This window comes from Pristiophorus japonicus, chromosome 13 (assembly GCF_044704955.1).
Source record: "Pristiophorus japonicus isolate sPriJap1 chromosome 13, sPriJap1.hap1, whole genome shotgun sequence".
Taxonomy (NCBI): Eukaryota; Metazoa; Chordata; class Chondrichthyes; family Pristiophoridae; genus Pristiophorus; species Pristiophorus japonicus.
Window position 1 is genome coordinate 121,612,772 of NC_091989.1, and position 27,380 is coordinate 121,640,151.

The 27,380-nt window shown below is 44.0% G+C and overlaps 1 protein-coding gene across 1 annotated transcript in view; it reads left to right on the forward strand.

The window, feature by feature from the left end:
- The window catches only part of LOC139278184 (dynein axonemal heavy chain 5-like), a 382,562-nt gene that overhangs the window by 216,276 nt on the left and 138,906 nt on the right, over positions 1-27,380 (forward strand). The window contains exons 46-51 of the mRNA XM_070896837.1: positions 634-838; positions 3,809-3,951; positions 10,838-10,972; positions 12,862-12,984; positions 23,294-23,507; positions 23,822-24,045. Coding sequence (XP_070752938.1) covers positions 634-838; positions 3,809-3,951; positions 10,838-10,972; positions 12,862-12,984; positions 23,294-23,507; positions 23,822-24,045 — 1,044 coding nt within the window. The remainder of the gene's footprint in view (positions 1-633; positions 839-3,808; positions 3,952-10,837; positions 10,973-12,861; positions 12,985-23,293; positions 23,508-23,821; positions 24,046-27,380) is intronic.

Sequence of the window (27,380 nt, forward strand, 5' to 3'; positions counted from 1 at the left end):
AATAGCTGCTAAGATCTCCAAGCAATCTTCTTGTTCACTTTTGTTCATATATGTCCAACAAATAAACCTTTGTTTACTGTTCTCATCTTCATAACATGACTAAGGAGATTTTATTCTCACTTGCATTGATCGAGGTTTAGACTTGTATGTTCCGAAAACAGTTTCCACTCTTCATAGGGAGTACTGTTGACTGTGATTGGAAACTCTACTATTAGTAGGGTTGCCAACCCTCCAGGATTGTCCCGGATTCTCCAGGAATTAAAGATTAATTTCCTGGACACGGCTGCAAGCAATCAGGGAGAAAAATCATAAAGGGCACAAAAAATTGTTTTATTCGTTTTCTTTAAAGTTTTCATTTATTTGTTATAAAAAATATTAGAGAGGGGGAAAAAAGGCTATTTGAACAAGTGGTACGGTTGGAGACGAGAGGTCATGTGCTGAATGTGTCCAACTAGAATTGCCAACCCTAACTACCATAGATGTCTAAAGTGGTAACCTTCGAGTTTTACAATTGATGTCAACATTATTGGTGATCCAGAGGTATCACGATGTACAGTAGAAAATGTAATCAGGCTGTATTTTAAATTGAACTTAATGTCCATAGTATCATTGCTGCTCTACCTGACACTCTAGGAGCAGACTGGCGAGTTAGACCGACAGAACCTGGAGCGGTTATTTATCTTTGGCCTCATGTGGAGCATTGGTGCTACTCTTGAGCTTGATGATAGAAGAAAGATGGAGTATTGGCTGAGAAATCATACTTGTGTCAAATTGGATATGCCGGAAATTTCTTTAGATGGTAAAGAAACAATGTTTGACTACCTTGTGGGACCCAATGGTGAGTCACTTCTAATATTCAAGCACACCAGGAGAACTTAAAAACTATAGATTATGGTAGAAAATTGTGTCCCGGAAATCTCAAGCGCTAAATACTGCAGAAAGCCTAGAGGCCGAGAGCTAAATACTGCAGGAAGCACAGAAGAGTATAGAAAGTGCAGGGGTGAAATTAAAAAGGAAATTAGGAAAGCAAAGAGAGGGCATGAAAAAATATTGGAAAGCAACATTAAGGAAAACGTAAAGGGGAGAAATTTGGGGCATTGGCTGCGCCTGCGATGATAACATCAACACCGTGCGTTGCGACCCGTTTTAGCCCTGGAGCAAAAATTTAGTAGCGCCTCCCTGAAGCTGCGCTGGGCGATGACAGCGATAGCTTCAGGGGGAGTGTATCGGACAGTAGGCCGCTCGCAGGGCGAAATTTGAAAGGGGGGTGGCGAGTTGAAAACAAAAATTGCCAACTTACTGGTCGCGGCCTTCTTCATGTTGGATAGCGGGATCCGTGCCTTGGCACCCCGCTCCCTGGTGGTCCAGGTAGGGACCGTTTCTACCCCGCAGAGTCGGCAGCTTGGCCCTCCCCTTTAATGAAGGGGAGGGTCCTGTCTACGTGGCAGTGCTACGCGTCCCTCCGCATAGCGCTGTGCCCCTCACTGATCCCTTCTGTCCTTCTCGCACACCACTCTGGCCACATAGAGCAAGTGGAGCATGATATTTTGTGCTCTGCTTGCTCTTGGGTGTGGTAACCTGAATATAGGTTGCGGGCCGCTATGCAATTTCCCCACCCAAAGCTGTTTTATAAATATATAAATACATAAAGAGCAAAAGGATAACTAAGGAAAGAGTCGGACCTATTCGAGATCACGGCTAAAAATTTGGTACCGCAGAAATCCCGTCTCTTGTGAGAAATTGGGGTTACCGCACCTGAAAGGAAGGGGAGCACTAAATCAAGCACTCCACTTCCTTTCTGGGGCGGTAACGGGGCGGACGCCATAGGAGTGGGACGCAGCGCTATGCACTGGACCGCGTAGCACTGCCGCATAGGAGAGGATCTTCACTGAATTAAAGGGAAGGTAGGAGAGGCTCTTCACTGAATTAAAGGAAAGGACCCAACCTGCATACTCTGCAGTAAAAAAAAGGGTCCTAACTGGACCACCGGGGAATGGGTATGCTGCGGCAACAGCCCGGCACTCATCTCCTGTACATGTCCCCTAAAGCTGCCATTGTCATCGCCCAACGTAGCTTCAAGGGGCAATACTCAATTTAGTATCCGGGGCGCTGCGCACGGTGATGATGTCAACATCACCAGTGGAGCTGAGCGCTACGGGTTACTGTGCCACTAAACCCCCGCCGAATTTAGCGGGAGTCGTTAGCAGTGCCGCACTTGGTCGCAAAATCGTTTGCGCCCCATTAGTGCCTGCAAATTGCCCAAATTTCTCCCCCAAGAAAGTAAACTGTGTGTGGAGGCGGAAGACATTGGTATGTTCTTAATGAATACTTTGCGCCTGTCTTCACAAAAGAGAGGGACAATACAGATATTGGACAAGGCAAGGGAATAGACAATAAATGGTAGGCTACTGAGAAGTGTAGAGGAGCAGAGAGATCTTGCAGTGCATGTCCACATAGTCTTAAAGGTAGCAGGACAGGTAAATAAGGTATTTAAGAAAGCATATGGGATGCTTTCCTTTATTAGCCAAGGCATAGAATATAAGAGCAGGGAGGTTATATGAACTGTATAAAACAGTAGATAGACCACAGCTAGAGTGCTGCATACAGTTCTGATCACCACATTGGAGGAAAGATGTGATTGCACTAGAGAGGGTACAGAAGAGATTTACGAGGACATTGCCAGGACTGGAGAATTTTAGCTATGAGGAAAGATTGAATAGGCTGAGGTTGTTTTCTTTGGAACGGAGGAGGCTGAGGGGAGCCTTAATTGAGGTGTATAAAATTATGAGGGGCCTGGATAAAGCGGATAGGTAGGACTGATTTCCCTTAGCAGAGAGGTCAATAAGCAGATGGCATTGATTTGAAGTAATTGGTAGAAAGATTAGAGAGGAGTTGAGGAGAACTTTGTTCACCCAGAGGGTGATGGGGGCCGGGAACTTACTGCCTGAAAGGGTGGTAGAGGCAGGAACCCTCATTGCATTTAAAAAGTACATGGATGTGCACATGAAGTGCCGTAACCTACAGGGCTTTGGACCAATAGCTGGAACGTGGGATTTAGCTAGATAGCTCTTTTTTGGCAGGCACAGACACAATGAGCCATATGGTCTCCTTCTGTGCCATAAATTTCTATGAATCTATGAAAATCATGAAGGGTTTAGCTAGAATAAATATAGATAAACTGTTTCTAATAGCTGAAGAGTTGATAACCAGGGGGCGCGGATTTAAGGTGATTGGCAAACAAAGCAGAGGTGATATGAGGGAAAACATTTTTACGCAATGAGTGGTTTGGATTTGGAATGCAGGGCCTGATAGGATGGAGGTTACAGATTCAATAGTAGCTTTCAAAAGGGAATTGGAGAAATACTTGAAGGAGAAAAAGTTGTAGGGATATGGGGAAAGATCTGGGAAGTGGGACTAACTGGATTGCTCTTCGAAAGAGCTGGCACAAACTTGATGGGCTGAATGGCCTCCTTTTGTGCTGTACTATTCTTTGATTCTGTGATTCTACAATAAACTTGTTTCCAGGATAGAAATAAATTGAATGTTTAAAAGTTGACATATAAATTATTAAGAAGTGTCAATGTGTATGTAACTGCCTCAATACTGCTTGATCAATGTTACAGTGAAACACCATCATGGATTTAGCATTTGCTTTTGTTCTGCAAATTGATCGGCAGAGTTGATGCAACACAATTAAAATGAGCTGGTTTCCATTCAAACTATTGCAGTTGAGTGTTTCTTTGTTTATCAATAGTGTTGCGCTTAATTGTATAAAGCATTTCTCAAAGATTTTTTCACTGTACAACAGGAAACTGGTTACACTGGAGCACACAGGTGGAGGAGTACGTTTATCCCATGGGTACCATTCCAGAGTATGGATCTATCCTAGTTCCAAATGTGGACAACATCAGGACAGATTTTCTCATTCATAATATTACCAAACAGTGCAAGGTATTTAAAACCTACTGCATATGCTGATTGTTGTTAATTAAACAGAATGTAGGAAATTAAGTACAATGGGACATAGATTAACTCATAGGTTAAAAATCACAAGATTGCAAAATAAATACAAATGAGAGAGGCTCTTCATTCCTTCTATCCAGAAAGAAAATGCTTATCCTCTCTCAACCCCATCACATTCTCGAACAACACCTTGAATTAATTTCAGTTTTTCACCTCCACCATGATGTTTGGAAGACCATTTCAAGTGTTGATTACGCCGTGTGAAGGAATATGTCAGAGAAGCAACCAACCCATTTGAATTGCTGATTGGGCTGCCCTTTTTTTTTGCTTACGTGAACCTTTTTTAACTATAAATAAAGCTGGATGGTATTTTATCCGGTCTAATGATATATCTTCCATTGTTTGAATTGACAGATGCACTATGGAATCTCTGTGTTTTCAGTGAACAATTTACAGCGGTCGGGGTTAATTGTTAGGCCTGGTATAAGCTAACTTAATATGGCAAAGAATAAAAAGGATGATTCCATTCATAGGATAACTGGTCTGGTTACAAAAACTGTGGTCATACTCTTTACATGAGAAAAGGTTGTTGGGTAAAAAAAACTTGACGTGTAACCTGGTGACTTATATGTTTCTGGTCCAGCAATGTAATTCAGTATTCAAATTGCTTTGTTTTTATAGCTCCTTTTGACCTATTAAGTGCTGAATCTGGTATCTTGAAATCCACTGCCCCTTAACCTTTACCTACTGTAAATATGAGATCCATTTTCTTTCCACTTTATGCATCATTGTTCTGCCTAATTATGAATTTTATCAAGATCCTTTTACTTCTTCTGCTTCTTGCATTTCAACTCTCTTTCCCTGCTGCCTGTTTATTATCATTTACTAATTTGACCACAAGAGCTTCTGAATGTAAGATGTTAATATAGATGAGAAATGTGGCAGCTCTGGCACCCATCCCTGGGGCACTACACTCACTACTGCTATTTCCGCCAACTCAATCTGCCATCATTTACCTAATGAGTTTTAAAAGGCATGCAGGAACAGAGAGACCAGGGGATTTGCATTCACAAGTCTTTGAAGATGGCAGGACAAGTTAATAAGGCTGTTAAAAAAGTAAACATAATCCTTGGCTTTATTATTGAAAGCAAAGAGAACAAAAGTAAGGAAGTTGTGGTAAACTTTTATAAATCACTGTCCAATTCTGGATGCCATACTTTAGGAAGGATGTCAAGTCCTTGGAGAGAGTGCAGAGGAGATTTACCAGAATGGTACCAAGGATGAAAGACTTCAGTTGTGTGAAGAGCCTAGAGGAGCTGGAATAAGTAATTTGCTGCTGTGATAGGGGACTGTACAACAACAACTTGTATTTATATAGCATCTTTAACATAGTAAAATGTTCCAAGGTGTTTCACAGGAGTGCTACAAGACAAAAATATGAAACCGAGCCACATAAGAAGAAATTAAGGCTGATGACCAAAAGCTTGGTCAAAGAGGTAGGTTTTAAGGAGCGTCTTAAAGGAGGAAAGAGAGGCGGAGAAGCAGAGAGGTTTTGGGAGGGAGTTCCTGAGCTGAGAGCCTAGGCAGCTGAAGGCATGGCCACTGATGGTTGAGCGAATATAATCAGAATTTGAGGAGCGCAGATGTCTCGGGGTGACGGTGGAAGGTTGTGGGGCTGAAGGAGATTACAGAGATAAGAAGGGGCGAAGCCATGGAGGGATTTGAAAACAAGGATGAGAATTTTGAAATCAAAATTTGCTTAATCGGGAGCCAATGTAGATCAGCAAACACAGGGATGATGGGCGAACGGGACTTGGTGCGAGTTAGAACACGGATAGCTGGGTTTTGGATGACCTCAAGTTTATATAGGGTAGAATATGGGAGGCCAGCCAGGAGTGCATTGGAATAGTCAAGCCTAGAGGTAACAAAAGCATGGATGAAGGCTTCAGCAGCAGATGAACTGAGGCAAGGGCAGAGATGGGCAATAAGATTCTTTCTGAATGGAGGAGCTGAAATGGACCGATTATCTGTGCATATCTCGTGAGACTGTGGTGGGAAACAAATTGGGATTTCAGGAACTGGGTGAAACTTTGATAAAATGACACTTCATTGATTTCAAGTAGGTACCTCTTGTATAGCCTAATATCAACATTATTATCCCTACAGCCACACATTATTATCCCTTTCCCAGAGTGCTGTACAAGATGGAATGTATTCATACAATCATAGTATCGTACAGCACAGAAGGAGGCCATTCAGACCATCGTGTCTTTGCCGACCCTTTGAAAGAATTATCCAATTAGTCCCACTCCCTTGCTCTTTCCCCGTGGCCTTATAAATATTTTGGAGTATTTATCCAATTCCTTTTTGAACTTTACTATTAAATTTGCTTCCAATACCCTTTCAAGCAGTGTATTCCAGATCATAAAAACTCACTGTGTAAAAAAAAAAAATGTTTCTTCATGTTGCCTTTGTTTTTTTTGGGGGCAATCATCTTAAATCTGTGCCCTCTGGTTACTGACCATGTCTGTGCTGGCACTTTGAAAGAACTAACCAATTAGTCTCACTCCTGTGCTCTTTCCCCATAGCCCTATAAATTTCTTCTTTTCAAGTATTTATCCAATTCCCTTTTGAACATTATTATTGAATCTGCTTCCACCACCTTTTCAGGTAGTGCATTCCAGATCATCATAACCCACTGTATTAAAAAAATTGATTTTTTTTGCAATTATCTTAAATCTGTGCCTCCTGGTTACTGACCCTCCTGCCTGTGGAAACAGGTTCTCTCTATCTTTCCTATCAAATCCCCTCATAATTTTGAACACCCCTATTAAATCTTCCCTTAATCTTCTCTGCTCTGAGGAGAACAATCCCAGCTTCTCCAGTCTCTTCACATAACTGAAATCCCTCATCCCTGGTACCATTCCAGTAAATCTCTTCTTAACCCTCTCCAAGGCCTTGACACCTTTGTATTGTAAAGGAGTTGTTTGTTCCTAAAGATTAAGATCTAAATCAAATCCGTCTCGACTACGTTCTTTAGCTAAGTTATTTTAACATTTTAATTGCCATTTAAAATATACTTGATTGTTTATGTTTTATGATGAGCATGAGTGGTAATGTTATGGACACTAGTATGTTTTTAGGAAGACCTTATTCAATCTTATTCACAAATCCAGAACTTGTGTATCGAGCTGATCGTTCCCCGCGGCAGCAAGCTTTGCAGCAGTTCCCTCTCCATCACAAACTGCAAACCAGAGTGCGAGGGCTAACTTGCCTGAGCCTGATCAATGTGCAGAGAAAGAAGTCTTCAACAGAAGTTGCCATCTCTGATTAGCTTCTCATACCAAAACTCCACAGTGAAATGTTATCAAGAAGCTTACATAATGTCCCCCATGCAATATGCACTGTGTGTTGTGTACGCGTAAATAACTGACAAACTGAGCCAGCAGTAAAGTAACCTAACTTAACTGTGTTTTTATACAATCCAAAATGGTGTCCACAAACCAGCATGAATCAGCGTGAGTACAGCAACTGTGAATAGCTTCCGCAGGGTCCTAATGCCTGTCCTGTGAGCTGTAACAAATAAATAAAGTATGAACACAACACTTTGCATTCAAAAAAAAAATCTATTCAACAGCCAAATGGACTCAACATTTCCAGATTGCAGTTTCTGTCGCAGCTTCATGAGCTGGAATCTGAAACATAAAACACTTCCACTGAGTTGTTCTGTTTACTAGTTGCTGTTGTGTTTGGCCTGAATTTGCAGTCGGAGGCTTCCATCAGGTGAATGCCTCCGAACCGCAATACAAGTACGAACCTACCTGGTGGTCCCATACCTATGAAGCATCCCTGGGATCACGTGGGCCGGCACAACCAATGAGAAAGGGGAATCCCCATAATGCTTATGGTCAAAATTTGAACATTTAAAACAAAAATTTAATTTTTGAAAAGTAAATTTAAGGATTTTTAAAGAATCCAAAATAACCTGAACTAATTTTAACGATTTTTAAAAGTTTAAATGAATTTTTAAAAATTATTTTCATATTTCCTTAAACGCGTACGCTGGCACAAGAATGCCCTATTCCTGTTTTTACCAGGCGTAAGAGTTTTGTGGGCATTCACTGGGCAGTAGTTGGGCAAATAGCCCAACTCAGTGCCAGCAAATGCCCATTTCCCGGAGATTTGTATGATCTGTCAAGTTGAAACTTGACAGCTCGCAAATTCTGGGGTTTTCACGCATGCGCATCACATGCAGAAACCCAGGACTTGCAGGGCACTGACGGCATACACGGTCACAGGCCCCGGAAAATCCGAACCTCTATAGATTTTCACATATTCAGCAGGAAAGAATCATAGAAATTTACGGCACAGAAGGAGGCCATTCGGCCCATCATGGCTGTGCCGGCCAAAAAAGAGCTATCCAGCCTCATCCCACTTTCCAGCTCATGGACCATAGCCTTGTAATTCATTTCAAGTGCAAAGGGGCAGTAAATTCTTGGACCTGCCCCACTGCTGACCTGTGCTCCTGGTTCTGCTGAAGTATATGGAGTCAGGGCAGGGTCATCTAATTTAAATATTTATAATGGGGGCCTGCATCAGTATGGGTGCATCATAAGTGGCAGCTGGGGAAAGGGGGGATACAGCACTGAGAATGCAGCTAGAGCTCCCTCCAAAACGTTAGGCCATGTAGTTAATTGCTGCTTTTATAAGAGAGTCAATGTAAAAACAAAATGATAGACTTAATTCTGGGGTCTTCAACCCATGACTTTTGGCCCCACTCGAGCCCTTCCATGAACCTGAATGCCACTTTCATTCCAGTATCCAGAGCACTGGGGGTTAAGGAGGTGGGAATTCTGATAGCGGATGCCATCTAACCAGCCTCATCTCCTTCTGACATCAAGTAACTTCTATGAGGAACTTTGACCCATTCTTCTGGGTGAAAGCCTGCCATTTCCGGGTCCTGCTTCATTTTCAACCCTCCTTCGCTGCTCCCCTGGCCATTTTACTCCGGAAATGCATCCCAGGGCTCAAGCAAAAAGAAGGCATGAAAAAATATCAGCAAGTAAAATCAAGGAAAACCCAAAATGCTTTAGAAATACATAAAGAGCAAAAGGATAACTAAAGAAAGAGTAAGGCCTGGTCGATACCAAAAAGGTAACCTTTGTGTTGAAGCGGAAAATGTGACTATGGTTCTCAATGAATACTTTACGTCTGTCTTCACAAAAGACAGGGACAATGCAGACATTGTAGTTAAGGTGGAGGAATGTGAAATATTAGATGAGATAAACATAGTGAGAGAGGAAGTATTAAGGGGTTTAGCATCTTTGAAAGTAGATAAATCACCAGGCCCAGATGAAATGTATCTGAGGCTGTTAAGAGAAACAAGGGAGGAAATAACAGCAGCTCTGATCATGATTTTCTAATCCTCTCTGGCTACAGATGTGGTGCCGGAGGACTGCCACTGTTGTTTAAAAAGTAAGAAAGGGATAGACCGAGTAATTACAGGCCAGTCAGCCTAACTTCGGTGGTGGGCAAATTATTGGAACAAATTCTGAGGGACAGTATAAATCATCATTTAGAAAGGCATGGATTAATCAAGGATAGTCAGCATGGATTTGTTAAGGGAAGGTCGTGTCTGACTAACTTGATTGAATTTTTTGAGGTGGTAACAAGGAGGGTTGATGAGGGTAGCACGCTTGAAGTAGTCTACATGGATTTTGACAAGGTACCACATAGCAGACTGGTCAGAAAATTAAAAGCCCATTGGATCCAAGGGAAAGTGATAAGTTGGATCCAAAATTGGCTCAATGGCAGGAAGCAAAGGGTAATGGTCGACAGGTATTTTTGCGACTGGAAGTCTGTTTTCAGTGGGGTTTCACAGGGCACAGTACTAGGTCCCTTGCTTTTTGTGGTATACATCAATGATTTAGACTTCAATGCAGCAGGCATAATTAGGAAGTTTGCAGATGATACAAAAATTGGCCTTGAGGAAGAAAAGCTGTAGACTGATCAAGTGGGCAGAAAAGTGGCAAATAGAATTAAATACGGAGAAATGTGAGGTACTGCGTTTGGGGAGGGCTAACAAGGCAAGGGAATACACAATAATTTGTAGGATACTGAAAAGTGTAGAAGAACAGAGGGACCTGAAGGTAGCTTGACATGTAAATAAGGTGGTTAAGAAGGCATATGGGATGTTTTCCTTTATTAGACGTGGCTTAGAATATAAGAGCAGGGATATTATGCTTGAACTGTATAAAACATTAGTTAGGCCACAGCTAGAGTACTGCGTACAGTTCTGGCCACCACATTACCGTAAAGATATGATGCACTAGAGAGGGTACAGAGAAGATTTATGAGGATGTTGCTAGCACTGGAGAATTTTAGCTATGAGGAAAGATTGGGTAGGCTGGGGTTGTTTTTTTTGTAACAGAGGAGGCTGAGGGGAGATTTAATTGACGTGTGTAAAATTATGAGAAGCCTAGATAGAGTGGATAGGAAGGACCTATTTCCCTCAGCAAATGGGGTCAATAATCAGGAGGCATAGATTTAAAGTAATTGGTTGAGGATTAGAGGGGAGTTGAGGAGAACCTTTTTGACCCAGAGGCTGATGGGAGTCTGGAACACACTACCTGAAAGGATCGTAGAGGCAGAAACCCTCATCACATATAAAAAGTACTTGGATATGCACTTAAAATGCTGTAACCTATAGGGCTACGAACCAATAGCTGAAAAGTGGGATTAGGCTGGTTAGCTCTTTTTGAGCCGGCACAGACACGATGAGCCGAATGGCCTCCTTTTGTGCTGTAAATCTCTATGATTCTATAATTCAAGGAAATTCTTAGCCAAGATGATTTAAGTTGGTTTCTTTTCACAGGGTGTGCTTTTGACTGGTGAACAAGGAACTGCTAAGACAGTCATCATAAAACACTACCTGTCTAAGTATAACACTGAGATTCATCTGCCGAAAAGCCTTAACTTCTCCTCAGCCACTACACCTTTAATGTTTCAGGTAGAGTGATTGAATAACTTTATGTACTGCATGAAAATATGGCGTCACCTAACTCAGGAAGAATCCAAAGGTTTTTTGTAACATGGAGAATTCTTTCTATTCTCCTGCACCCTGCTTCCACCAATGAGGCAATTTGACATCCTCCACGTCCCTTCCTCATCCCAACCCGCCCCTCCTCCAGCAGCCATTGTGCACCAGATTCAGGAATTTGCCACTGAAGCAAGCACTCATTCTCCCACCAATGAAGTACAGTGCCTCTGTCCTTCACTGTGACACCTCTCTCCACTGAGATACTTGGACACCCCCCACCCGCAGTGGGGCACACTAGCCCCTTCCTCATGGTGACACATTTCCAAACCCCCTCACGTTTCCAAACCCTGCATTCCTTCTCCAAGGTACTCTAACTACCACCCTAGTCACGCACTTTAGAACTTACCCTCCAGCGAGACCCCATACCAAACCCCTCCACCTGAGACACCCCCCCCCCCAAACTGGGGCACCTTCTCCTCATCGGAACACTCTTTCCTGCCCAACAATTAGCCATGGTTCACACACCCACTCCCCACTGTAGCATCCACCTTGTCAACACCTCCCGACCCACCCCTGAGGCATATTCCCAAGTATTTACTCATTCTACCTGTCCTTCCTGAGTTGCTATGCTGCCAATAACCTCTTGAGGCATTTATCGACATATGCACTTTTCCAACGCCACTCTACTGAGCCACTTTTCCAACTTCCTCCCCTACCGTCGAGGTAATTTTCCATGCCGCTCAGATCTACTTTTTCACACTGAAGGACCTCTCCAATTGCCCCTCCTTGCTGAGATATTTTTCCTCCCCCACAACCCCTGTGAGGCATTTTTCCTATTCCACTTCTCACTGCAGTACTGGAGTAGTTTCTCCCTCCTTACTCTTTTCCCACAGGGAGGAGAGTGATTCAGTAGTGAGGATGTGCCTCTTTCCCTGGACCCTCTTTTCCTCTCCCTTCCTCCCTCCAGCCATCCCCTCCATCCATCCCCCTCTCCCCTCACCTATCCTGTCCCCTCCTTACCTCCTCCTCTCTCCATCCTTCCTCCCTCTCACCTTTTCTCCCCATTCCCTCTTTCCCTCTCACATTCTTGCCTTCCTCGCTCCTCTCTCCCCCCTTCTTCTACCTTCGTCAATTTACCCAACCCCATCACCCTCTAACCTTGACCTAAAGGAAACACTTGGTCTTGACCACCCGTCTGCTCACAGAAGCTGAACTAATGTTATAAATAAATACTGGATGAACATCTGAGAATTACAGACTATAATTCAATCTTGCTGTTCAGATGACCAGCAAATTGTTTGAATGTCTCAAACATCTTGCAATTCAAGATGTCACTTGAACCCCTCCATTGGATTACTGCACCATAATCTGGTCCCACCCATTCATAACTGAGCATTGAATTTATTGGGGATCTATTGCACATTTCTTTCTGTAGAGCTATAGGAATGTTTATCCTCTTGTGTCAATGATATGATGGTCAGCTGCAGTCCTTGCTGACGGCACAGAAACTTATTGAAGACAAATCTCCTCCCCTATTATAACCAGCAGATATCAAGAATGATTTTGAGGGTTTAATCAAATGTTGAAATTCAAGTGACTGTTGAATCCATTGACTGCTGTTTAATTCCCTCTCCTAATTTTACCTCTATTTCAGACAGCAACTTTAAAAAAAAGTTACTGGTGATTAATTGTTTCAAGAAAAGTTGCTCCAACTAGGATCAAAAACTCAAAGTTCACTTTCCAAGTCAAATGTTGAGAATGGTATCACACATTTTTGATGGTTGACAATATACAGTAGCCTAAAAGATTATTAGAATTTGCACCTTTCAAATTATGTGTACATATTTTGACTTTGACAGAGAACTGTAGAAAGCTATGTGGACAAAAGAATGGGGAATGTTTATGGACCTCAAGCTGGAAAAAAAATGACCGTGTTCATAGATGACATAAACATGCCTATTATTAATGAATGGGGCGATCAGGTAAATAAAACTGTTCAGTCAGTTTACTTCTCTGTTGTCGTCTTTGTATCAGATTGCCATTATCTTGTTGACTGTACCTAAGAAGACTACATTCGTTAAAGTGAAATAGTTATTTTCCAACATGTAGCTCCAGGTGGCCAGGAAGATTAGAATTGGCAGTGGTCTGTAATCATCACATGTTTTTGACATGAGCAAGGCCATTAGCTGAAGGATAACATCACTGTATTAAATTTTCGGAGTGTTGATTTCTAAAACAAAACTTTCTGGAGAAGTCAACAGTGCTATGTAAATATGACTCCATACTAGGGTTGCCATCCCTCCAGGATTTCCCTGGGATCTCCAGGAATTCGGCCCGTCGAGCCTGTGCTGGGCTTGATGGGCCGAATGGCCTCCTTCTGTGCTGTAACCATTCTATGATTAAAGATTGATCTCCAGAATACTGCTGCAAGTAATCCAGGAGAAAAATCATGGGGGCATTAAAGAAAACTTTTTTTTTCATTTCCTTTCAACAATTTCGTCTATAAATCATAAAACTTTTGGCAATGGAAAAAAATGGCTGTTTGACAGTCAAGATTTATCCAATCGAGTAATGAAGAGTTTGCTCATTTTCCAATTGGTGTGGGAAGGTGGGGCGCTGCGAGGATGGATCTGTTGGGTGACCAATGACAGGTTTGTGGGGGCGGGGTGGTCAGAAGTAGGATATCATGTGATGAAGCCTTCAGGATTACATTCAACCAGAGTTGGCAACCCTGCTCCATACACAAGGTTAATCTTTGCACCATATAAGTGTTTCAGAGTTTCACTGCATTACAGTGATGTAAGCAGTAGATGTGTTACACAGTAATGTATGACAAATGCTATCCATTGAGTTGCTCATTTTAGATTTTTAGCATTCCAATACTGATTTTTAAAGCTGTCACGTCCTTTTAGAACTTATGTATGTAAACGGTAGCATTAAGACACAAATGTCATAAATGTTCATGATACACCCATAATCATTAAGGAATATGTAACTCCCTGGCAACAGCTTTCTCTCTTGGAAAATTCAATAAAAAAGATTGGAATAAAACAATCCCAGAGGATATCCCTGAGGACTATATCCAACAAGTGGCCAACATGCAACACTTGTTTATTTTCACAATTCTCGGAAATTGTGGAGAAGCAAGGGACTAGCGAGAATGAAAGAAATTAGTTTTAGTAAAAAAATGGTACTGGAGAATTAATGGGACTGAAAGCCGATAAATCCCCCGGACCTGATGGTCTACATCCCAGGGTTTTGAAAGAGGTGGCTACAGAGATTGTGGATGCATTGGTTGTCATCTTCCAAAACTCCATAGATTCTAGAATGGTTCCTGCGGATTGGAAGGTAGCAAATGCAACCCCACTATTTAAGAAAGGAGGGAGGGAGAAAATGGGGAACTACAGACCAGTTAGCTGGACATCAGTAGTAGAGAAAATGCTAGAATCTATTATTAAGGACATGGTAACAGGGCACTTAAAAAATAATAATAGGATTGGGCAGAGTCAACATAGATTTATGAAAGGAAAATCATGTTTGACAAATCTGTTAGTTTTTGAGGTTGTAACTCGCAGAATAGATAAGGGGGAACCAGTGAATGTGATTTATTTGGATCTTCAGAAGGCATTTGACAAGGTACCACACAAAATGTTATTAAACAAAATTAGGGCTCATGGGATTGGGGTTAATATACAAGCATGGATTGAGGATTGGTTAACAGACAGAAAACATAGAGTAGGAATAACCGGGTCATTTTCGGGTTGGCAGGCTGTAACTAGTGAGGTGCCGCAAGGATCAGTGCTTAGGCCCCAACTATTCACAATATATATCAATGATTTGGATGAGAGGACCAAATGTAATAAAGCCAAGTTTACTGATGATGCAAAGCTTGGTGGGACTGTAAGAGGAGGATGCAAAGAAACTTCAAAGGGATATAAACAGGCTAAGTGAAAGGGCAAGAACATGGCAAATGCAATATGATGTGGAGAAATGTGTTATTGTCATGTATGTAGACCATGTATACTAACTGTATAGTCACATAAGGTGTGCCACCAGAGGGCACTGCAGTGGGAGACCTGAGGGTCACCTGCATAGGTGTGCAGGGCCCAGTATAGAAGGCTGCCCACCATGCTTGTGCCTCACTCTGGAGTTACAATAAATGGGACTACGGTCACAACAGCTCAAGTACAATACTAGACCTCGTGGAGTCATAACAGTATTAAAGACATAACAACTGGTGACGAGATTACGAACTTTCACGCAAAAATGACTAACGTTGGTGCATTAGAAAAGTTCTCAGAGAAGATTGGGAAGCCTTTACGGAGCGCCTCGACCAGTATTTTGTAGCAAACAACCTGGTAGGTGAAAGTCCGGCCACGCTGGCAGATCAGCGCAAAGTAAATGAGTTGACGGCACAAATCATTACAAATGGGTATGATTTGGTGGCCATTACAGAAACATGGTTGCAGGGTGACCAAGACTGGGAATTAAACATACAGGGGTATCTGACAATTCGGAAGGATAGACAAGAAGGGAAAGGAGGTGGGGTAGCTCTGTTAATAAAGGATGATATCAGGGCAGTTGTGAGAGACGATATTGGCTCTAATGAACAAAATGTTGAATCATTGTGGGTGGAGATTAGAGATAGTAAGGGGAAAAAGTCACTGATGGGCGTAGTTTATAGGCCCCCAAATAATAACTTCACGTTGGGGCGGACAATAATCAAGGGAATAATGGAGGCATGTGAAAAAGGAACGGCAGTAATCATGGGAGATTTTAACCGACATATCGATTGGTCAGATCAAATCGCACGGGCTAGCCTGGAGGAGGAATTCATAGAATGCATACGGGATTGTTTCTTAGAACAGTATGTTACAGAACCTACAAGGGAGCAAGCTATCTTAGATCTGGTCCTGTGTAATGAGTCAGGAATAATAAACGATCTCCTAGTAAAAGATCCTCTCGGAATGAGTGATCACAGTATGGTTGAATTTGTAATCCAGATTGAGGGTGAGAAAGTATTGTCTCAAACAAGAGTATTATGCTTAAACAAAGGGGACTACAGTGGGATGAGGGCAGAGTTGGCTAAAGTAGACTGGGAACACAGACTAAACGGTGGCACAATTGAGAAACAGTGGAGGACTTTTAAGGAGCTCTTTCATAGTGCTCAACAAAAATATATTCCAGTGAAAAAGAAGGGCAGTAAGAGAAGGGATAACCAGCCGTGGATAACCAAGGAAATAGAGGAGAGTATCAAATTAAAAACCAATGCGTATAAGGTGGCCAAGGTTAGTGAGAAACTAGAAGATTGGGAAAATTTTAAACGACAGCAAAGAATGACTAAGAAAGCAATAAAGAAAGGAAAGATAGATTAAGAAAGTAAACTTGCGCAAAACATAAAAACAGATAGTAAAAGCTTTTACCGATATATAAAACGGAAGAGAGTGACTAAAGTAAATGTTGGTCCCTTAGAAGATGAGAAGGGGGATTTAATAATGGGAAATGTGGAAATGGCTGAGACCTTAAACAATTATTTTGCTTCGGTCTTCACAGTGGAAGACACAAAAACCATGCCAAAAATTGTTGGTCACGGGAATGTGGGAAGGGAGGACCTTGAGACAATGACTATCACTAGGGGGGTAGTGCTGGACAGGCTAATGGGATTCAAGGTAGACAAGTCCCCTGGTCCTGATGAAATGCATCCCAGGGTATTAAAAGAGATGGCGGAAGTTATAGCAGATGCATTCGTTATAATCTATAAAATTCTCTGGACTCTGGGGAGGTACCAGCGGATTGGAAAGCAGCTAATGTAACGCCTCTGTTTAAAAAAGGGGACAGACAAAAGGCAGGTAACTATAGGCCGGTTAGTTTAACATCTGTAGTGGGGAAAATACTTGAAGCTATCATTAAGGAAGAAATAGCGTGACATCTAGATAGGAATAGTGCAATCAAGCAGACGCAACATGGATTCATGAAGGGGAAATCATGTTTAACTAATTTACTGGAATTCTTTGAGGATATAACGAGCATGGTGGATAGAGGTGTACCGATGGATGTGGTGTATTTAGATTTCCAAAAGGCATTCGATAAGGTGCCACACAAAAGGTTACTGCAGAAGATAAAGGTATGCAGAGTCAGAGGAAATGTATTAGCATGGATAGAGAATTGGCTGGCTAACAGACAGCAGAGAGTCGGGATAAATGGGTCCTTTTCGGGTTGGAAATCGGTGGTTAGTGGTGTGCCACAGGGATCGGTGCTGGGACCACAACTGTTTACAATACACATAGATGACCTGGAAGAGGGGACAGAGTGTAGTGTAACAAAATTTGCAGATGACACAAAGATTAGTGGGAAAGCGGGTTGTGTAGAGGACACAGAGAGGCTGCAAAGAGATTTAGATAGGTTAAGCGAATGGGCTAAGGTTTGGCAGATGGAATACAATGTCGGAAAATGTGAGGTCATCCACTTTGGAAAAAAAAACAGTAAAAGGGAATATTATTTGAATGGGGAGAAATTACAACATGCTGCGGTGCAGAGGGACCTGGGGGTCCTTGTGCATGAATCCCAAAAAGTTAGTTTGCAGGTGCAGCAGATAATCAGGAAGGCGAATGGAATGCTGGCCTTCATTGCGAGAGGGATGGAGTACAAAAGCAGGGAGGTCCTGCTGCAACTGTACAGGGTATTGGTGAGGCCGCACCTGGAGTACTGCGTGCAGTTTTGGTCACCTTACTTAAGGAAGGATATACTGGCTTTGGAGGGGGTACAGAGACGATTCACTAGGCTGATTCCGGAGATGAGGGGTTTACCTTATGATGATAGATTGAGTAGACTGGGTCTTTACTCATTGGAGTTCAGAAGGATGAGGGGTGATCTTATAGAAACATTTAAAATCATGAAAGGGATAGACAAGATAAAGGCAGAGAGGTTGTTTCCACTGGTCGGGGAGACTAGAACTAGGGGGCACAGCCTCAAAATACGAGGGAGCCAATTTAAAACCGAGTTGAGAAGGAATTTCTTCTCCCAGAGGGTTGTGAATCTGTGGAATTTTCTGCCCAAGGAAGCAGTTGAGGCTAGCTCATTGAATGTATTCAAATCACAGATAGATAGATTTTTAACCAATAAGGGAATTAAGGGTTATGGGGAGCAGGCGGGTAAGTGGAGCTGAGTCCACGGCCAGATCAGCCATGATCTTTTTGAATGGCGGAGCAGGCTCGAGGGGCTAGATGGCCTATTCCTGTTCCTAATTCTTATGTTCTTATGTTCTTATATTTATCCCGTTGACCAGTTGTGGGCCCGTGGTATACGGCCTCGTCAGGGACTTGCTTGCACCAGAAAAACAACGACCAAGTCATACGAGGAGCTGAAAGTGCTAATTCGGGACCAACTCAAACTGAAAGAGAGCATCCTCATGACCAGGCATCGATTTTATACACACTGCCGTCCGAGGGCCAGCAAATCGCAAAGTACGCTGCCGACTTCAGGAGGCTGGCAGGACCGTGTGAATTTGGCGCATCCCTCACCAATGCGTTGCGGGACGTCTTTCTAGTTGACATCGGTCATGAGGCCCTTCTTCACAGGCTATTGTCTGCCGAAGGCCATCAGCATCAGCCAGGCTTTCATGACATCAAGCTGCAGCTCCAAGCAGATGATGACTCACTCTCAGGACTCAAAATGGCGCCTTTCACAGGTAGAACTGTTGAACGTGAATCTGCCCAGGGCAGAGCATACAGGCCTCCGAGTCCTTTAACTCAGAGTCCGCCGAGAGATGCAAACATAAGTCGAGTAGCACCATGCTGGCATTGTGGAGGTAATCACAGGAATCATCAGTGTCGGTTCACTATGTGTGCAAAGGCTGCAGCATAAAGGGCCACCTCCAGCGAATGTGCAAAAGATCTGTGATTCACCATGTGGAAGAGGAGTCAGCAGATTGCTGTGAATTTAGCGCGGATTATGAGGAGATGGCTAGAGAGGCAGCTTAGTCCCAGGATGAAGTGTATGGAGTATATACCTGCACCACAGATTATCCTCCAGTGATAATGGAAGTCGAGATAAATGGCGTTCCAATCTTCATGGAAGTGGACACGGGGGCGAGTCAGTCAGTAATGAACCAGGAAGCCTTTGAGAGGCTATGGAACGATCAAGCTGAACGACCCAAGCTGGTCCCGGTTCAGGCAAAGCTGCGCACCGACACCAAGGAACAGATATCAGGTGTTGGTAGTGTGGATGTAAGTGTATCCCATGATGGCACGGTGCACAATTTACCATTGCGGATTGTTTCAGGTGTTGGACCAACGCTACTTGGAAGAAGATGAATGGGGAAGATTCATTGGAACTGGGAGGACTTCATCCCTCCAGCGATCGATGTCCCCCGTGCTCAGAGGCAGAGCAAGCCCCACCTTCGATTGGACCAGGCACCGGAAAGCAGATCCGCGCAGCCCCCGAGGCACAGACCGCTCATCACGACTGCGTGGCGATGATCCGGCCGAGACGGCCCGAACGCACCTTCCCGGTTTCAGTGGCAGGACTCCTGGGGAGGAAGATTGGATCCGAGGGAGTCTTCCCAGCTTCAGTGGCAGAATCCCTGGGAAAGAAGATTGCGGCAGTCGACATCATGGACAGGGAAAAGATGGCGTCCAAACCACGAGGTGCAGCGCGAATGGAGCAACGACACGTGGTTCCACGCACGAAAGACAATTGGGGTAAAAGTAGTAAGGCCATTTTAAAGGAGGCCAGCAACTCGTCATTTTTGAATGAACTGCTTAAAATTGGTAACCAATGTAGAAGTCCAGCTGTAACGAGCAAAATGTCGGGTGCAAATTGCAATCAGCCAATGTATCGGACGAACACCTAATATTTGCATACGGCTCCAGCGGGCTACCCAATGCTGTAGCCTGCATCCCCGGAACCAGAACGATGTATCATAAAGTGTCCCCACAGCTGACAGAAGTAGACAAGCCGCAGAGTAAACGATCCCCGGAGAGCAGAAACACCGGTAGCGATACCCTGCCTCAGATCGGTTTAACATTGCAGGCACCTGATGGCATGAAGAGCCATGGGCCAGAAACAGTAAATTGCGCCTATGCTCACAGTCAGCTACCGTCGCCCACCATCCGGGTGGAAAAGGCGCAGCCCACAAACCCACTCACCACCATGGCAATGCCCAAGAGCGAAGGGTCACCCGCAACGGCTCCTCCGGCCAGGATCTCAAACTAGAGAGTGCTCACAACGGTGCCCTCAAGGAAAGCAAGTCAGCAGTCCCCTGCGAACTGCTAGACAAGACGAGGCCCCACTGTGGCTTAGACGAAACGCTCACTCGCTCAGACCGCTTCCCAGGGAGCAGCAGCGACACTGTGCAAATGAAAAGGACAGGAAGGTCACAGACACATCAGCTGTCTTTGGGCCTGCCCGACACAAGGAGTAATGGCAAGAGCCTTGAGCTCCAACAACTCGAGCAAAATGAGCTCACCTCACCCACAGACATAGAAACATAGAAACATAGAAAATAGGTGCAGGAGCAGGCCATTCAGCCCTTCTAGCCTGCACCGCCATTCAATGAGTTCATGGCTGAACATGAAACTTCAGTACCCCCTTCCTGCTTTCTCGCCATACCCCTTGATTCCCCGAGTAGTAAGGACTTCATCTAACTCCCTTTTGAATATATTTAGTGAATTGGCCTCAACTACTTTCTGTGGTAGAGAATTCCACAGGTTCACCACTCTCTGGGTGAAGAAGTTTCTCCTCATCTCGGTCCTAAATGGCTTACCCCTTATTCTTAGACTGTGACCCCTGGTTCTGGAATTCCCCAACATTGGGAACATTCTTCCTGCATCTAACCTGTCTAACCCCGTCAGAATTTTAAAAGTTTCTATGAGGTCCCCTCTCATTCTTCTGAAATCCAGTGAATACAAGTCCAGTTGATCCAGTCTTTCTTGATATGTCAGTCCTGCCATCCCGGGAATCAATCTGGTGAATCTTCGCTGCACTCCCTCAATAGCAAGAATGTCCTTCCTCAAGTTAGGAGACCAAAACTGTACACAATACTCCAGGTGTGGCCTCACCAAGGCCCTGTACAACTGTAGCAACACCTCCCTGCCCCTGTACTCAAATCCCCTCGCTATGAAGGCCAACATGCCATTTGCTTTCTTAACCGCCTGCTGTACCTGCATGCCAACCTTCAATGACTGATGTACCATGACACCCAGGTCTCGTTGCACCTTCCCTTTTCCTAATCTGTCACCATTCAGATAATAGTCTGTCTCTCTGTTTTTACCACCAAAGTGGATAACCTCACATTTATCCACATTATATTTCATCTGCCATTCATTTGCCCACTCACCTAACCTATACGAGTCACTCTGCAGCCTCATAGCATCCTCCTCGCAGCTCACACTGCCACCCAACTTAGTGTCATCCGCAAATTTGGAGATACTACATTTAATCCCCTCGTCTAAATCATTAATGTACAATGTAAACAGCTGGGGCCCCAGCACAGAACCTTGCGGTACCCCACTAGTCACTGCCTGCCATTCTGAAAAGTACCCATTTACTCCTACTCTTTGCTTCCTGTCTGCCAACCAGTTCTCAATCCACGTCAGCACACTACCCCCAATCCCATGTGCTTTAACTTTGCACATTAATCTCTTGTGTGGGACTAGCATGGGGCGCTGCGCTGCCACCAGACGACCTGGATCTCATCCAGCCGTGCTGGAATTAGACTGTCCTTGTGTACCTGTACTGATATACCTGTACTGATCATGTAAATGTACCACACAAAAAGAAGTGCAACTGTAATCCACCCAACAAATGTACCAAGATGTAAATGTAAAACCCATGTGATGAACTTGAATGCAACTTGCATGTAACGGGCCATTAACATGATCTCTGGGCAAGAGAATGGAGTAGTCATGGACTCACAACCAGAAACCACTGGGACCTCCACTGGCAACAAATCTCACTATCAACCCACCCAAGCTAGAAGCGACCCTCCAACGGTCAACCAGGAAGAGCAAAGTCCAGGTCACCGTCAATGTACGAGTCAATTTGCATTAAAGACTTTGGGGGAAGTGACTCATATATGTGGACCCTATATACTAACTGTGTAGTCATATAAGGTGTGCCACCAGAGGACACTGCAGTGGGAGACCTGAGGGTCACCTGCATAGGTGTGCAGGGCCCAGTATAAAAGGCTGCCCACCATGCTTGTGCCTCACTCTGGAGTTACAATAAATGGCACTAAGGTCACAACAGCTCAAATACAATACTAGACCTCGTGGAGTCATTCATAAAAGTATTAAAGACATAACAGTTATTCACTTGAGTGGAAAAAATAGAAAAACAGGGTATTTTTTAAATGGTGAGAGATTGGGAAATGTTGGTGTTCAGAGGGACCTGATTGTCCTTGTACAAGAATCACTGAAAGTTACCATGCAGGTACAGCAAGCAATTAAGAAAGAAAATGGTATGTTGGCCTTTATTACAAGAGGATTTAAGTATAAGAGATGTCTTAATGCAAATACATAGAGCCCTAGTGAGACCACACTGGGCGTTTTGAGTACAGTTTTGGTTTTTTTACCTAAGGAAGGATATACTTACCATAGAGGGAATGCAATGAAGGTTTACCAGACTGATTCCTGGGATGGGGGAGACTGGTCTTTGAGGGGAGATTGAGTAGACTAGGCCTCTATTCTCTAGAGTTTAGAAGAATGAGCAGTGATCTCATTGAAACATACAAAATTCTTACATGGCTTGACAGGGTAGATGCTGGAAGGATGTTTCCTCTGGCTGGGGAGTCTAGAACCAGGGGTCACAGTCTCAGAATAAGGGGTCAACCATTTAGGACTGAGATGAGGAGAAATTTCTTCACTCAGAGGGTGATAAATCTTTGGAATTCTCTACCCTAGAGGGTTTTGAATGCTCAGTTGTTGAGTATATTTAAGACAAGGATCGATAGATTTTTCAATATTAAGGGAATCAAAGGATCTGGGGATAGTGCAGAAAAGTGGAGTTGAGGTAGAATATCAGCCATGATCTCATTGAATGGCAGAGCAACTATGAAATTAGTAAAATAAATTATCCACTTTGACTATTTTTAATGTGATTTGTTACACTGGTGCATGATTGTATGAAACAGTTGACTATTTAAATTTAACTGTACTCAATTTCCAACAATATATTGAGATGAGACCTTGAGTTCCTGCAGTGCTGGAATTGGGACCTTCTACCATGGGAGTGGGATGGGATAAAGTGCTGACAGGAAAACAATGGTAACACATCATTTTGTCATGTTTTAAGGTAACCAACGAGATTTTGAGACAGCTGATGGAACAGAGCGGGTTCTATAACCTGGAGAAGCCTGGGGAGTTCACGCATATTGTGGACATTCAGTTTGTTGCTGCGATGATCCATCCTGGCGGAGGACGGAATGACATTCCTCAAAGGCTGAAGAGGCATTTCTCTATTTTTAACTGTACCTTGTCTTCCAATATCTCCATTGACAAAATCTTTGGTAAGTCAGGGCTCAATGGATTTGTGGTATTTGACAAAATTATTTTTGTTTGCAAAATGTAACCATTATAATTTGCAGATTGCATTTGCCACCTTTTATATAAAATTCACAATAAATTATATTGAATTCACAGCAGGGATTAGAAACGTAATAAGGGTCAGTGGATTTTGGTTATGATCAGTATTCTGAATGTTTATATTTCGGACTAGGTTGGGAGTAAATAAGTTTTGGGGCTAAGAAATGTTGCTTTAAAAAGTGTATTGTAGTAATTAAGTGAGCTTTTCTCTGACAACATTATTTCCTAATGTCTGCAGGTGTGATTGGAGTGGGTTATTTCTGTAAGCAGCGTGGATTTACTGAGGAGGTTACAGACTTGGCAGCTAAGCTTGTTCCCATCACGCGCAAACTTTGGCAAGTTGTCAAAGTTAAGATGCTTCCAACACCAGCCAAGTTTCACTACGTGTTTAATTTACGAGATCTCTCCAGAATTTGGCAGGGCATGCTCAACGCTACTGCAGAGGTCATTTGTTACAAAGAGGTAAAGGTTTCTATAATAACATCGGTGATTACACTTCAACAGTAATTACTTGGCTGTAAAGCACAATAGGACACCTTGAGGGCATGATAAGACATTCTATGAATGCAAGTTCTTTCCTTTATTTTCCTTCTTTCTAAATAACAGTGCCATGCTTCATAACAAGAACATTTCCTTTTGTTCCCACATCTCCTAAATTTCCTAATTTTTATTCCCAAGCTTTGAATTTCTTCATAATCACTTCAAAATATTATGTGTGGACTTGTGTGGATGTGGAGACTTGGGGCACCAGAGTCCATTTTCTCTCTCGTCCAAGTTAATACACTCCATGATTGAAAGCATTATTTAGAACTGTTATATATGCAAACTATAGATATACTCTCTGCGTAGTCACTTGATAGTTGCATAAGATGGAGATTTGTTTACCTGATGTACTTTCAATAAGGTTTATACTGTGTATATACTATGCTATCACCACTGGAGGGTGCAACTGGTGGAGACCGGGATTTCCTGCCCTGGTGGTAGGGGCTGTATAAAAGGGTAGCCATCATGCAGCTGCCTCACTCTGGAGTTACGAATAAAGGACCAAGGTCACTACAGTTTGAGTACAACACATTGCCTCGTGGAGTCATTTATAGGTACATTACAGACATAACAACTGGCAATGAGAATAAGGAATTTCACGCAATTATGACTACCTTTGGCACACTAAAAGACATCACAAAGGGTGATAATTGGGAAGCCTTCGCGGAAAGGCTCGAGCTATATTTCGTGGCAAACGACCTGGCAGGGGAAACGGACGCATCGGCGGAGAAGCGCAAGACTATACTGCTGACCAGTTGTGGGCCCAAGATCTACCGCCTCGTCAGGGACTTGCTGGCACCCACAAAGGCCAAGGATAAGACATACGATGAGCTGACTGAACTAATTCATGACCAACTTAAACCAAAACAAAGCATGCTCACGGCCAGGCACAGATTCTACACTCACCACAGACCTGAGGGCCAGGAGATTGCAAAATATGCTGCCGACCTCAGGAGACTTGCGGCACCGTGTGATTTTGGCACGCACCTCAACGAAGCATTGGCGAGACATCTTCATTATGGGAATTGGCCACAAGGGCCTCCTTCACAATCTGCCGACACCACAGTCAACCTGCAGAAGGCCATCAGCATCAGTCAGGCGTTCATGACCTCGACCTGCAGCACCAAGAAAATTATTCATCCTGTGGACTCAAACCCGGCAAGTACTGTACACAGAATGGTGTCTTTCACAGGCAAGACTATAGAACGTGGCTCTGCCCAGGGCAGAGAACTCAGAGTCCGCCGAGGGGTGCTAATAGAGTAGCACCATGCTGGCGTTGCAGAGGAAACCATAGGGCTCACCAGTGTCGGTTTGCTGAGTGCGTATGCAAAGCCTGTAACACGAAGGGCCACCTCTAGCGTATGTGTAAAAGAAATACGACTCACCGTCGAGCAGAGGAGTCGGTAGATGATTTTGAATCCAGCAGGGAATATGATGATTTGGCCAGAGAGGCAGTTCAGCCCCAAGAAGAAGTGTATGGAGTGTATTCCTGCAGTGAAGATGGAAGTCGAGATAAACGGCATTCCAGTCTTCATGCAAGTGGACACGGGAGCGAGCCAGTCAATGATGAGCCAGGATGCCTTTGAGAGGCTATGGAACGAAAAACGACCCGAGCTGATTCCAGTACAGGAAAAGTTGCACACCAACACCAAGGAGCTGATCCCAGTCCTTGGTAGTGTGGAAGTAAGTGTAATCCATAATGGTGTGGTGCACAAGTTACCTCTATGGATTGTTGCAAGTGATGGTGCAATGTTATTTGGAAGGTGGTGGATGGGAAAGATCCAGCGGAAATGGGAAGACTTCTTCACTCCAGCAATCGATGTCCCCCGTGCTCAGAGGCAGAGTAAAACCTCACCTTCGCTTGGGCCAGGCACCAGAGAACAGACCAGTGCAGCACCTGAGGCACAGACCATCCATCACGACTGTGTGGCAATAATCCGACTGGAACGACCTAAAAGTACCTTCCCGACGCCAGTGGCAGGACTCCTGGGGAGGAAAATCGAATTCGCAGGCACTCTTCCATCTTTTGTGGCAGAATTGCAGGAGAGAAGGATTAAGGCAATTGACCTCGAGGACAGAGGCAAGATGGTGTCCCTGCTGCAGCGAGGGGCAGCGTGGCTGAAAAGAAAGATGGCCGCGGCCATATCACAAGGTGCAACGCTGAGGGACCAACACGTGGTGTCTAACAAAGGATTTGATTGGGGTAAAACCAGCAGGGTTCTCTTAAAGGAGACCTGCAACCAACTGAACTTAGAGACATTGTATGCATGGCAATTAATGTAACGAACCGATTAAGATTGTGAACAAAATGTTGTTGCAAGATGTCGGTACTATTCTTTATGTATAGAACAAAATGTTGTTGCGAGATGTCGGGACCAGTCCTAATGTAAAGAACAAAATGTTGCAAGATGTAGGGAATAGTGTCCTCAAAAGTAGCAAGCAAGCGAATTCGGGAGGGTAAAGGCGCTGATCCTGATGCCCTACTACAGGTGTCCCCACAAGTTATAGGCCAGTGACCTCAGGAGGGTGAAGGCACTGATCCTGATACCCTTCCCCAGGTCTATCCCACGCTGCAGGCACCCGATGGCACTATTCATCATGGACCTGGAAACGAAAACAGCGCCAATACGCACAGTCAGCCGCCGTTGCCCACCACCCAGGTGGAGACAGCACAGCCCCCAGACCCAGTCACTACCTCGGCCATGTCCGGGAGCGAAAGGTCAGAACCAACGAGTTCCCCAAACGGGACCTGGAACAGCCAAGTTCCCAACACCTGTTAGAGAGCAGCCCTCAAAGGAGGACAGGGAGGCCACATACATCTATAGCTCTGCCCAACGCTAGGCAACAGCAAAGGTCCTGAGTCCTGGCAAGGTGAGCGAACTAAGCCCACCCCGCTAGCAGGGGGCGCAGCGCCGCCATCAGACGACTAGGACCCCGTCTGGTTGCTCCGGAACTAGTGTCCTCGCTTACCTGTACTAATACCTCAGTACTGACCATGACTGAACTAATTATGCAATCTACCCAATCCTGGTTTACGACCATAAAACGTAATGAATGTAAGTCACTGAACCAAGGTGTCATGATACAAACTGTAAAAAAAAATGTTCTTTTTTTTCCTTTCTTTGTACTTGTACTGTGTCTGATCCTGTATGTTAATGTAACGGGTCAGCTGCATGATCTCGCTGTGGGGGGGGGCGGGGGGAGGGGAGGTGCGGTGGCGGATATGGATGTGTGTAGCCATGGACACACACATG